Raw genomic sequence first — 13208 nt, forward strand, 5'->3', positions numbered from 1 at the left:
CTCATTTAGCATATCCCTAGCAAGCCTTTCCCTTTTGCAGATCTGTTCGCCGTGAGCTGTTCAAAATGCCTCTTGAGAAGTTCCAAGGCGTGGAGCTTCCCGCCTCGGCGGACTTCCACGTACATCTCCGCGATGGAGCTATGATGGAATTGGTCACTGGGACCATTCGGCAAGGCGGAGTAAATACGGTATATGTATGGCATTCAAGGACACTTTTCAAAGATATATACACATCACTAACCGTATGAAGGTGATGGTACGATATACACAACCTATATGGCGTCGACGCGCATCTCCTGAAATCTCTCGCAGCCGAATCTTGTCCCGCCCGTAACAACTGTCCAACACGCTCTCGATTACTGGGATAAGCTCCATAAGATCGAGCCCAATGTTACATTCTTGATGTCCTTGTACCTACATCCCAGTATAACACCGGAAACCATCATCGAAGCCAAGAGAGCAGGCATAACTGGGGTGAAGTCATACCCAGCAGGCGTAACGACTAACTCCTCCGTCGGCGTTGTCGATTATGCTTCTTTCTATCCCGTCTTCGAAGGTAGGTAATATTCAACTCCCTCTCCAGTCAAACGATTTCTGATCGGCAATCTTTCTTCCAAAAGAGATGGAACGGCAAGACCTCATCCTAAACCTCCACGGCGAGCTCCCCTCCGTCGACATCTCCACCGCTGAACAAGACTTCCTTCCCACCCTCTTCTCCCTGCACCATCGTTTCCCCCGCCTCCGCATAATCCTCGAACACTGCACCTCCGCCGCCGCCATCGAGGCCGTCAAGTCCTGCGGTTCCACCGTCGCCGCCACAATCACCGCCCACCACCTCTACCTCATCAAAGACGACTGGGCCGGCAAAGACGAGCGGGCTGGCGACCCCTTTTGCTTCTGCAAGCCCGTGGCCAAGACGCCGGAGGATCGGCTCGCGCTGCTGAGGACTGCGGCGTCAGGGAACCTGAAATTCTTTTTGGGCACGGATAGTGCGCCGCATCCGGTGCAGAAGAAGCGGGAGGAGCCGCCGGCTGCCGGGGTGTTTACGCAGCCGTATGCTACGCAGCTTGTGCTGGATGCTTTTGAGCAGGGTTGTGTGGAGGGGGTCCTCAAGGAAGAGAGTGTTACGAGGGAGGTGCTTGAGGGGTTCTTGGGTGGGTTTGGCAGGGCGTTTTATCGCGTTGAGGATGAGAGGAAGGAGAAGATCACGATTGGGAAGCGGGATGAGAGGATCATGCAGGTCTTGAAGGATGCTGAGGGTGCGACTGAGGTCGTGCCGTTTAGGAGAGGCCAGAGGACCTGGAGCGTGGCCTGGAAGTAGGTTACTTCTCGTGTTGGAGTCAAGCAGCCTCGAGAGGCTCAAGCAGATGCCTAACCACACGCGCGTGTCTGCAACGGCCAGTCCATGTTCTGTTTACTGAAGTACCTAAAGTGGGGTTCGTCCGTCCGTAGGGTGATTCGGATGAAGCAATCCGGCTGCAGTGTAATTTTATGACAGCTTTATGTTAGACCCTGAAGACGTAGAACGGCAGGAACAGCGGCGCGCCGAAACCTAGAATAGACGGGCCGAGTCGATGAAGGAATCAATGTCTCTATAGTTACTTTGTGTTGCAGAGCTGTTCGTATTGCCTTTCTACTATCTATCACTTCATGTGAAGTATATGTTGCGTGTTGTATGGCATTAGATCCGAACCAATCAAAATGCTCAGAAAGTTGCATTGTAAGCGTGACATCACAACCGCATTCTTGCATCGTGTGTGTCGGCATCACCCCGCAGCGCCGAAAGGCAACGGCTGAACCTCCAGCTTCAATTACACTTCTCGAAACTTCATCCTCTCTCAAGCTCATTCATACAGCTGCTACCTCTTCTCACAAATAAAGACGAGCCACCAAAGATGTCCACCTTCTCCAAGCTCTGGCAGGCCGCCGGCCTCGGCAAGTTCGACGACAACAGGTAAACGCAGCAATCACTCACTCACTCACCTCACAGAACCACCACTGACCTGCTGTTCCACCAGCCACCCAATCCACCCAGCAACAGTGCACTACCCGATCGCCTTCCTCTCCCTACACTACGCCCTCGACGTCCTCTACGGCAGCCTAACCCACCCCTCCATCGCCTCCTACATCCCCTCCAGCATCGCCGCCCAATTCACCCCCTACATCGCCGACATCGCCAAAGCCTCTCACTTCTCCAACGCGCTCGGCATCCTCTCCGCATTGCCCTCCGCCGCTACGGGAGGCGCGGAGCTCTACGCCATGATCCAGAGCAACGGGCTCTGGGAGGTGATCAAGCGGGAGTCAGACGGCAAGGTCGTGTACGGCGGGATGAATCCCAAGGTGCGACATGGCATCTTCCACGCGCTGATGAACGACGTCGTATTGGTCGCGAGCTTGTACGATTGGTGGACGAGGCGGAACACGACGGGTTTTATCCCGACCGGGACGCATCAGGTGATGAGCGCGGCGGCGCTGCCGATGCTGTTCTTCTCGGCGTATTTGGGGGGTGCGATGGTGTATAAGTATGGAGTGGGCGTGCAGAGGATGGGCGAGGCGAAGAGGATTAAGGAGGATTCGGGAAGGGATGAGTTGAAGAGGGATGAGGGGTACACGAAGGTTAAGGAGAGGAAGGGGCAGTGATCTGGGAATTTGTTGGCTCTCTGGGCGTTCGACGGCGGGCTCAAGTCGCGATTTCTGTAAGGGTTCAACGGAATAAATTTGGATGGGGCGGCATGGTCAATGGTTTCTATGGCGTACATTCGCGCTCGTCAAACGCCATACATTGAAGAAGGCCTCTTCGAAGGCGTACGTACCGTTAACAATCAACACTGCTCTCTGTACCCTACAACTGTCAATACGTGAGATACTTCAGCACGTGTTTGTAAACTAGGTACGTTCATTGGACACAGTTTCTGGAAATATTGGCAGTTCAACCGTGACAGAAGTTGATATTATACCAGAGGCGGAACTGTGGTGCTTCTTTGGCCCACTGTGTTCAAAGGTTGAAACATGAGTTCGACTATCTCATGCAGTCCATCGGAGCTGTACGGAGTAGCAAAACCTGACTAAGCTGTGCAGGGGTACCTGAATTGAGTCAACCACCGTTTTATCATCGTGCAGCCCCTCCGGCACGAACGCCGAGCGAATCTCAAGACACACCTCGGAACAGTCATCTTGCTGAAGTCTGGAATAAAATTTGTCTATTTCTCCTCTGAGAAGTTTCTCGGTAGAGTTCTTGTGGTACCGTAGCGTTGTAGCTGCAAATAGATTTTGTTTCCCTGTCCGCGTCTCTAACTCCACCTCTTTCTTATTCTTCCTCAGTCTCAGCTTTTTAGGCAAAAGTCTCCAAGCCCGCAATCATGGAGCTCGGCCAGGCCTTCATGATCGCGCTGTTCACCCTCCTCGCCCTCAATGCAACAATCATGTACTTCTTCTTCTACAAAGACGCGCCTTCCACCCCCCCTCAACAACCCCAACAAACTCAACAATCCCTCCCGCCGCCCACCGAGATCCTCTCCCTGCGGATCTATCCCATAAAGTCCTGCCGAGGCTTCTCAGTCCCCTCCGCGCGCCTTTTAAAAACCGGCCTAGATCTCGACCGCAACTGGATGTTCATCGACGCCTCGAAGCGCAAATTTCTCACGATCCGCCAGCTGTCGAAGATGACGCTGATCGACACCGCCCTGTCGCCAGACGACGAGTTGATTGTCAGCATCCGCACCGAACCCAAGGCCCGCATATCTATCCCCGCACACCCCTCGCGGGACTGGCTGGAGGCCAACACCACGCTGAGGAGCGCGGATATCTGGGGCACGGAGACGGACGCCTGGGAGTACGCCCCCAGCCTCACGGCACCGTTCTCGGAGTTCTTTCACAAGGATGTTCGGCTGGTGTATAAGGGCCCCACGCCCCGGGTTTTGAAGGGTAATGGGGCGCCGGAACATCTGGGCCGCACGGAGGCGACCAAGTTCGCGGACCTGGCGCCTGTGCAGGTGAGCAGCATGGCGAGCATGGAGGAGCTGAATGGGAGACTCAAGGCCGCGGGCGAGGACGAAATCAGCATCGAGCGCTTCAGGCCGAACATCGTTGTGCGAGGTTCCGTGCCTTGGGCGGAGGACAGCTGGAAGACATTGCGGATCGGCTCAGGGGACTCCGGCCCCGAGGCAGAGAAGCCGGGGAAGGAAGGTGGGCTGGTGCTGGACGTCGCGGCGCGGTGTGCGCGGTGTCAGGTTCCGAATGTGGATCCGGACACGGCGGTGAAACATAAGCGGCAGCCGTGGGATATGCTGATGAAGTATCGGGTCGTGGATGAGGGAATTACGTATAAGCCGTGCTTTGGCATGCTGTGTGTGCCGAGGGAGGAGGGGACGATTGAGGTTGGTATGAGCTTGGAGGTTACGGAGTTGACGGAGGATCATAAGTATATTAAGGGGATGTGAGGAGCTGCGGCAGCAGGACGGGAGCATTGGGGCTGTTGTGCGAGAGTGAGGGAGGGAAGCATATTTCCGGCATTTGCGAGGCGCTGGAGGAATATTCTGGAAGCTGTTGTTATCGGGCTTCTATATTTTGGATAAAATGACACGTAATTCAGTTCGTGTTCAGTGAGCATCATCAGCATTATCACGTTGTTGGAGCATTGATGGTTGAACCATTTCAGGGACATGATTTCTATGGTTCATCTCCGTCGGAGTCTTTCCGATACCCAAACCATGGGAATGAATTTTACGTAATCAGTGTAGTGGGAAGTCTGCCGTTATGGGTCACGTCCGCTTTTTGAAGTTGATTTCTTGAACCGTGGTCCAGGAGGACTGCTAGGGCTGAAGGCGTTTTTGTATGAAACCAAGGCACAGGCAAAAACTACACTCCTCTCAGGCTCTCAGAGTTGAAACCGCCGGGTATCCGCTGTTCAAACTTTAGAACCGTGCAATATTCTTTCGAGCTTTCGCGGGTGAAAGCGGTATCTCAAGAACTCGATGAGGGGTCCGGGCGCCCAGTTTTGATCATTCATTCGGGGCTTGCTGCTCCGGCTTCATAAGAACAGCTCATCTCTTCCAAGACCATTCAACCCACACCTCCCTCCACTGTTGCTTCGTTCGCGTCTCTTGACGTGACTCGATGACGACCCGTTTCAAAGGCTTCCAGAGATCGTACTCATGAGATCCTTGGCAAAAGTTTAGCTTAGACTTCTTTGAGCATCTCTTTCAAAGCTTAGCGGTATTGGCCCGTCCCGATTGGAGGGCTGCGAGGTGCTCACAACGGAAGACTCAGCACTGGACTGTGTGTGAGAGACTGAAAATCCTTTTGTGAAAGCCGTCCTCAATATTGTTCTTCTTCAACTGTGCGGCTGGGGATTCCACATGTCCCGCGAATTAGCTCCTCTCGGGTAACAGTCGCTCACGAGTTCGTGGGTGTAAGACCATTTCTTCCACGTTGAGAGTATCTGTGCCATTCAACAATTGGCTCCATGCGGGCGGCGTGGACCAGTGGTGTAGGACCATGATAGGTATCTTCACGATGTTTTGCAGAACAGTGTCTTTTTCTTGTGCTGAGCTGCTTGCCGGAAGTACCACGTGGACTATAGCTTCGTAGAGTACATAGCTGGCGAACGCCTCCTACTCATGTTTCATCTTACTCCACGACGCTTTTCTTCAAATACTCTGTGCGCTTCTACTTGTGACTTGGCATCCGAGAGCGAGATACTTATTGCCGGCCTCCCGTGGTACCTAATCGCTGAGACACACCTCGCCTAGGCTGCCTCGTCCTACACCAGACCCACATCCTCCTCTTGCTCTCCCTCCCCGATCGTTCCCAAGCTGCAACAATATGCTTGCTGAATGGGTGCGTGGCGGACCCGTCGGAACCGCAGGTCGTCCATCTTTAGCTCGACGAAGGTCGTCAACCGGTCCTGTTTCGCTCCGACCATACGCGGGTCCGAGCAACTACTGGCCTCTGCCAGTAACTGCGTTGTGCGCGATGTACCCCAAGCCGGATCAGAAGGGGGACTGCATACCCGCGCAGGATAGAAGCGCATAGATAGACACCGGTGTGAAGCAATACAAGACTATTCCGCTGCCGTGTGCCTGCAGCATCTGGGCAGCCCCGCTCCCACGCTCCCCCTCTTAAGCTTGCGCGCCATTCAGTGGCAATTAGGGACCCCGTTGAACGGTAGTGATTACTCAAGGGTCATTGCTTGGGCCGCTAGGAGTGATGATGTCCACTTTGAAGACTTCGACTCAGGAAGAAAGGGCGCTATGAAAGGGACATCTTGAAAAAGCGAAAGGGACGTATTCCAGAGAGGAAAAGGAACAACAAATAACCCTACAGGCCCAGGCAACGACTGTCCCGATGCCATGGATATCTAGGCTGACAGATGGATCCATTGGTGTCCATGACGGCCTCGATCGAGCTTCATTATGCGTTGGGAGATTGGGCATTCTGCGATAGCAACCAAGACATGGCTGATATCGGTAGGATGGTGCCTTGAACAGGTACTTATCTAGTAGGAGTGATGCCCTTGGTGGGACGCATCACATCGGTGCAACGATTCTGGTCTAGAATCACGTGACTGACTAGCTCCCCACTTGGCATCATCGTTGCCTAGGTGCTGACCCCTCGCCAGTGCAACACCTGGAGATCGTTTTAGAATGCATATTCTTTTGCTTGAACCAGCATCGCTGGAGCATGAAGTTTGGATCCTTTGATCAATCCAGCTCTGGCTCCTCTTCCCTTTCGGAAATCGGCGAATGACGTCATCGCAATACCCGACAGGTTCGGAAGAAATGTTCGACTGTCGAAGATATTCGACCGTTAAAGGGCTATTCGATATGAACGTTGCCGGAGTCTCCGCCCAGCATCTGCGCGCGGAGCAGCAATCTTCGTTTTGGCTGGCCTTTGATCACAGCTGGCAGAGGAGAACTTTCTTGTGCAGGCTGACCATCTCGGTGCAAGGACAACACTGGCTTGCAAAATCAGCATCTTGTGATGGAATCACTCTGCTTTTCGGATGTTCTGCGGCAAAAACTGATTTTCATCGCATGAATCTGATCAGATTGGCTTGCCTTTAATGCGTTCAAGGGCTTAATTCATGGAGAGGCACCCACGTTACGTGTCATTGCCGATCACACATGAGCGCGATGTACTGGTAGCTTCATCGGGGTGGCATGCCGTCGCTCCTTTCAACTCGGATGCCATAAGGGGCTACTCAGTCACGCAAATATCTTCGACCACCAGACCAAGTGCTGTCGACATATTGCGTTTGAAAACAGAGAAAGAGGCCCCGCAGCCCTTCCATACAGCAATGTCAAAGACTCTCGAGAGTTGATTTGAATGGCTAGATGCAGAGTGTGCTTCAAAGACTCCTGAAGGAGGTTCTGGCGTGAGTTGCCGCTCGTGGCTTGCAGTGGTGGAGACGCATTGGGACGGAGGCAGACGACAACAAGCCGAACTCAATCACTCGGACGATTTTCAGGTTAACTGAGCAATTTCTGGTCTGAAGTTCAGCTTTCATCGGAGTGGGTACGCACTATCAAGGATCACCGTCCCCAAGCATCAATTTGAAACTTTTGGTGCGTCTGTATCCATCAGGAGCAACCGGTACGAAGTAAAACAACAGAAGAAAAAGTAAGAAAGAAGAAACAGGATTTCGAGATCGGAGGAATGGGAAGACGCAAACAAGCAAGACAAGGAGAAGAACCGAGTTCATCTCACTGGAATATCAGCCCAGAATCAAGGACTCTCAGAGTTGCGAAGAGTTTCATCAAACTGAAATGTTTTCGCCCGCTTCTGATTTTCAGCGGGCTTAACTTCTTAGTCGTGTCTTGCTGTGCTTCTTCGCTCCCTGGATCGTTTCTTCCTCACTCCCCAAGCGTTCTTCTCAATAGCGGATCTTTTTGGTCGCCATTCCATCCTCGATTTTTGCGATCATTTTCACATGGCTGCCGCAGTAATTGGAGCATCCGAAGTCGAAGACTGACGCAAGGACGACATCCGGTCAACAGAGGTGGAAAACTCTGCACTCTGGCTCGTCACCGGCGTCACACGATCTGGACTGAAGTTTCGAGGCCGATAAGGAACATTTAGCCTGAGCGTATGCGTGCAGCTACGCATCACTTGTACGACCTCTCGCTCGATTGCTACTGTATCCTCATCCTCATCCTCTGGTGGCAGTTGGTGCAACGACGAAAGACACTTTCCGCTGTTGTCCGGGTCGGTCTCGGCCGTATCAACCGTTACTCAGCTCCCACAACTTGGCTTTTTTTACGTCGGGTACCGCGTGCTGGGCATGGAAGGCAGGGCTGTCGCCGTATTGTCCAAAGGCTCGGAACTGATGCTGCAGCGCTAGTGTTCAAGGCGCTCATGTCTCCGGCGAAGGATGGTTGAGCGCGGTTCTCAAGGCGGCAGTCGTACTTGTGACTGCGCTGTTAGGTTTGCTGTCAACCTGTGGTGGAGCCCGTCCACTTTTCTGTCCAAATCGAGTGGAGCATGGTGACGCCTGCCGGACCTACAATATTATCATCATTATCCGCACCACATCATCAGGACCTGAACTCGCCTTGGCTTTCAAATAGACCAGAAGTATTTGAGGCTGCTCTTGTCTGTCGCCTCAGGTCTACCTCAGTGTTTTCCTCATGGAAGTCGTGTAGGCTATACCAGCCCACAAGCCGTTCTCGGTCTATGCCCGCGGTCGGAACCTCCTACGAAACGGTGAGGAAGGCGGTTGATACCATTTGCCGCCTCACTGATAGGCCTATATGTACCGCGTCAGCCTTAATTTGTATCTCAGCAGAAGGTGCCACGCTACTCTCAGAGAGTATGCGCCGGCGCGTACAGCCAGCGTCTCTTCTCGAGACATCAACAGTCCTCTTTTTCTTGGTGAGGTGCCGCCGCTCACCGCGGTATATCCGTCGAGTGGGCTGAGCCGGATTTCATCGAAGCCTCGAGGTTCACCATGGAGCAGTCGTCCGGGCTGTATTCTGTTCGTACATCCACATTGTTGCTCGCAGACGATAGGCGGACGCGGTGCGGTGGTCGTCACTGAAGCGAAAGCTCATGTGTGTTGGTGGTGGGTGGTGGGTGGTGGACGCTGAGGAAAGAACAACGCGCTGCCCCTTCCCAGTTGAAGAAGCTATAAGTCTTGGCATGAAAGCAGCCTGAGCTTCGAGGAGACAACACGATCGAATTCACTCCAAGGGTATGACGCACATACCACGACGCTTAGGCCGCTGGCATTCGCTTGTGGAGTTGGTACACAGTGTCGCCGTCATCCCTGCCTGCACAACAACGCGAAACTGCATTCATGGGCTTGAGAGGGCTTCCATCATGTGAGCCTACATGAGCAATGGTCTCTGGCCAAAGGAATCGTCAGGTCCTGCCCTGCTCAGGAGCCTGCAACTCTGTATGCCTCCTGAGGCTCACAATATCCGCCGCTGCTTCTGCACAATACAAAGTCTCATGTCCCCACACGCACATGCTCGTCCGAATCACGGAAGCTGCAGAGGAGGTCCAGTCACCTTATTACGTTAGCTCAACGTCGTCACTCATTGCATTCCATGAGGCCACATAGACCACGATCCGGTGAGGCATGAGCCCAACATCATCCCGTGGTCCATCCGTCGGAGCGCTGTTTGATGGCCAGAACACTCGGACAGACCCCTGCAGCCCCCTGCAGCCTAGGCTTTGCGCTGGTCCATACCGCCCGTCAAGCTCGCCCCTCCTGTTCTTAGGCCTCACCCTTTCACACCGTGTGGAGCAGCAGCTTTGTATACTCCGACGTACGCTCGGCCTGTGAAAGAGAATCAGACCTTGCGGCAGCATCAGACCTAGTGGCGAGAGTGATGGTGTCCACGTACTTGCGTGCACCTGACTGACCTGCATCACTCCGGCCGGGCAAGCCTTGCAGGCCTTGGCCCCACTGCCAGCCTTTTCTCGCCGACCGCGGGCGGACACCACCATTATCCCAACCGGACGCCACTTCCGCTTCGGTTCATGCACCGATTCGCCATGAGATGCAGCAAAGCCCACTCTAGTCGCTCAGCCGCATTGCTCGGCCCGCACCTTATTTTGAGGTCGATCGCGAACATCCCTGGCGCCATGCGTTTCTCCGCAGTAGGGCAGAAGAACCAGTTAATGCTCCTGATCGTCTGGTAATCAGTTGTCGGTGACTGAGCTCACAATGTCATTCCGCTCAGACAGTCCCATATTATCATGAGGAAAGCGTGCTGACCCACGGTTTCGCCCAAGCGAATCCGAACCTAACCGCGACGAAGTCACGCACGCTGCCTCAATGACTGGATCGCTGGTGAATCCGGGTCTAGGCTCGTGGGTCAGTTCAGCCAGCGCATAGATAAATATTCCTCGTCCCGCCCGCTCTCCACCTCCCTTCCTCCTTCAGACAGCTTTTTACAAGCTTCAACACCATCACATCTCCCTAACAGCCAATATCACGAGGGATCTCGCGTACAGAAGCTACACTCTCAACGTCACTTACCAGCACCATGAATCTTGACTTGATTCTCAATCCCATCGGCGCCCAGCCTGCGCAAGCTGCGGCGGTCATTGTGGCCATTCCAGGTATGATTTCTTCCACTCGTATTTTGCGCGCCTAAAGAATCTCGCTACATCTACACTATTTGTATGAGGTTTGGAAGCAGCTCCCAGGATCTTCCGTGATCACGCAGCATCACAGCCGATTCATGCTGCGTACGTATCATGATCATTAGCTGACGGCATCACATAGCACAACCAGTCAGCACCACGACTGCACCCGATCTCAACCAGGTCTTCGTCTGCGAGTTCTCAGGCGCTGGGAGCTGCAACACCGAGCAGGAGTTCACACCGTTTTTCCGGTCGGTCGTCTCTGACTTCTTCGGCCGCAACAAGCTCCAAACGATGTGCATTCCCAACGTCATCTGGTGCAGAATGCACTATCAGCGTGCGTCGTCCCGCCGGCCTAAGAATCAGAAGATGGCATGGCAACACCAGAGGATTGCGATCATCCGGGAAGTGTTCGACCGCATCGCCGCATTGCACCCGGGCGTAAGCTACGATGTTCAGCTCGTAGCTAGGGAGCAGGATCGCCTGGACCAGTGGCTGCGTTTCAACAGGGGAATGGAGGCTGATCCGCGCATTGCGGAGGCCAAGGCCCCGGAGCCGAAAGGCAAAGGTCGCGTGACCTTCAAGGCTCCTTTTGAGGTCCTGGCGAAGCTCGATCCGTACAAGGGCAAGAACAAGTCGAGAGCGGAGTGCGAGGTGATCCTCGCTTTCATCGCGCAGATGGTCGACAACGAAGAGACCGAGCAGGTCCCCGTCGTCGAATTTCTCAAGCGTTGCGGAAACCCAAACCAGCCTGTCACCTGCTCGAAGTGCATCCTCGCCGCCGGCACAGGCAGCAACCTATACGATGCCAGCACCTTCCTCGCTGCTGCCGCTCACCTTTCGCCCACTCTCACTCTTCAAGCCGCCCAGCAGGCCGCCCGGCAGGCCGCCCAGGAGGTTGCCCAGGAGGCTGGCCAGGAAGCCGATGCTTGAAGCCCTTTCACGGTCTCTTGGGGATGTTTAGTGAGTCGACAGCATGGCTTTCTCATGGTACTACGGCTTTGCTTCATTTGCTTCTGGACTTTCCTCATCACTACTGTCACTACTGCTGTGTTCTCTAGCGTTTGGGTGGTTGATTCTTACGAGTCTGCTACGACTGATGTATTCTCTCTCTTCCCCTTTTGTACAATGCGAAAATGAATAATGAAAGATTGGGTTCATCCCCTCTTACTCTCTTAGCCTTTCGGCCTCCCATGCTGACGCTGCCATTACTACGATATCTCCTGACTTCCGATGGCTTGTTGCCTTACCGTATGGCCGTCACCGTGAAGTATCCTGTCCTAGTAATTTCCTTATCACTCTACTAGACTGTCAATACAACGGCGTCTGCCGCCGCTCCCATTGCTTCTTACTTCCCAGAACCGCCACCATTACGACCGCTCCTGGCTTCCCAATGACGGTCTGCCCTACCAAACTGCCACCACTACCACATCCTCTGGCATCCCAATCCCTTCCTTCCCGAATTGCCATCACACTCGCGTCTCCTCGCTCCCGGATGGTTTCTCGGGTCACCAAACTGCCATGACTACAGTATATCCCGGCCGCCCAATGCCTCCTTACCTTCCCACATCGCCACCATCACGGCGTCTCCCAGCTACACAACTATCTATCCTCTTCCCGCATGCCCACCACTCCCAGATCCCTAGTCATCCCCTGTCCCCGTTTCCTTTCTAAAACCACTACCATCACAGCGTCATCTGCCATCCGGATGCCCCAATTCGGTCACGGTATCGTCAACGCCATGATATCCCACCGCTTCCGCCCTCTTACCCCCATCGCATCCCCATCATCACGACAGTTCACATCTCCCACCTTCTCTCCTTTTCTCACCGCATCCCCAAAACCATGCCATCCTACCACTTCCTCCCCTACTACATTGTCAGCATCATGACAGCTCATAGCTCCCCGCTCCCCTCCTTCCCCCCTCGCAACGCTAACATCACAGCATCCCATCCCTCCACCCTTCCACCTTGTTAGGCGCTCAGTTCATAACGTCAGCCGCTTGACTGCGCCCACGCATACCATGTCTCGGCTTCATGGCGCCACGCGCACATAGGTGGTGGCACGCATCGCAAGACAGAACGGAGTATCAAGACGCCAAGTTGCATTCGCTATTCACGGGGTATCTTTAAAGCCAAGCACGCCGCCGCCGCCAAACACCCATCCCAGATGCCCAATCCCCCCCGCCGTCCCAAAAGCCAAACCCAGCAAGCCACTCCAGCCCCAAGTCCCCTCGGCTACCTGAAACCGACCTACTCACGCGCCTCCCCCCCAGCGCCCTCAGCCAGGAACGGCGTCAACGGCTCCGGGATCGGACTCGGCCGTTCGGCCACCACCACCGTCGTCCTGACAACTGCCTCCTGGGCAGGCGAGAGCATGCGCGCAACAGGCGCGACCCTGGCGTCGCTGGCCACCGCAAAGTTGACCAAGCCCCGCAGCGCATTCATCGGCGTGTCGTACTCCGAGTGCAGGCGGCGACGCACGCGGAATGAGGCGCTGACCGTGTTGTACTCGATCAGCTGGTAGGGCGCGGGGTTGGTGAATTGGTAGGGGATGTCGGCGCCGGAGGGGTGGGCGGAGGCGTTGAGGGGCGGGTGGGGGATCCAGTTGCTTGC

At 54.5% G+C, this 13208-nt stretch overlaps 5 protein-coding genes across 5 annotated transcripts in view; 4 read left to right on the forward strand and 1 right to left on the reverse strand.

The window, feature by feature from the left end:
- Nucleotides 1-65: 65 nt before the first annotated feature.
- W97_06937 (dihydroorotase, homodimeric type) lies at nucleotides 66-1321 on the forward strand (the record flags this gene model as incomplete). Its single annotated transcript, XM_007784696.1, has 4 exons — nucleotides 66-188; nucleotides 251-256; nucleotides 313-556; nucleotides 621-1321. The coding sequence occupies 4 exons, from the start codon at nucleotides 66-68 to the stop codon at nucleotides 1319-1321; spliced, it is 1074 nt and encodes a 357-aa protein (XP_007782886.1).
- A 574-nt stretch (nucleotides 1322-1895) lies between these two features.
- On the forward strand, nucleotides 1896-2640 carry W97_06938 (uncharacterized protein; the record flags this gene model as incomplete). The annotated part of the gene is made up of 2 exons (XM_007784697.1): nucleotides 1896-1954; nucleotides 2019-2640. 2 exons carry the CDS (start codon nucleotides 1896-1898, stop codon nucleotides 2638-2640), a joined length of 681 nt encoding a protein of 226 aa, XP_007782887.1.
- Nucleotides 2641-3359: 719 nt separating this feature from the next.
- W97_06939 (uncharacterized protein) lies at nucleotides 3360-4439 on the forward strand (the record flags this gene model as incomplete). Its single annotated transcript, XM_007784698.1, has 1 exon — nucleotides 3360-4439. The coding sequence occupies one exon, from the start codon at nucleotides 3360-3362 to the stop codon at nucleotides 4437-4439; it is 1080 nt and encodes a 359-aa protein (XP_007782888.1).
- Nucleotides 4440-10493: 6054 nt separating this feature from the next.
- Nucleotides 10494-11526, forward strand: W97_06940 (uncharacterized protein; the record flags this gene model as incomplete). The annotated part of the gene is made up of 2 exons (XM_007784699.1): nucleotides 10494-10569; nucleotides 10736-11526. 2 exons carry the CDS (start codon nucleotides 10494-10496, stop codon nucleotides 11524-11526), a joined length of 867 nt encoding a protein of 288 aa, XP_007782889.1.
- A 1319-nt stretch (nucleotides 11527-12845) lies between these two features.
- Nucleotides 12846-13208, reverse strand: part of W97_06941 (uncharacterized protein) — a gene marked incomplete at both ends in the record, with an annotated part of 1713 nt that continues 1350 nt past the window's right edge. Inside the window, one exon of the mRNA XM_007784700.1 lies at nucleotides 12846-13203. Within this exon, the coding sequence (XP_007782890.1) occupies nucleotides 12846-13203 (358 nt within the window). The remainder of the gene's footprint in view (nucleotides 13204-13208) is intronic.

Source organism: Coniosporium apollinis (genome assembly GCF_000281105.1).
Source record: "Coniosporium apollinis CBS 100218 chromosome Unknown supercont1.35, whole genome shotgun sequence".
Classification (NCBI taxonomy): Eukaryota; Fungi; Ascomycota; class Dothideomycetes; genus Coniosporium; species Coniosporium apollinis.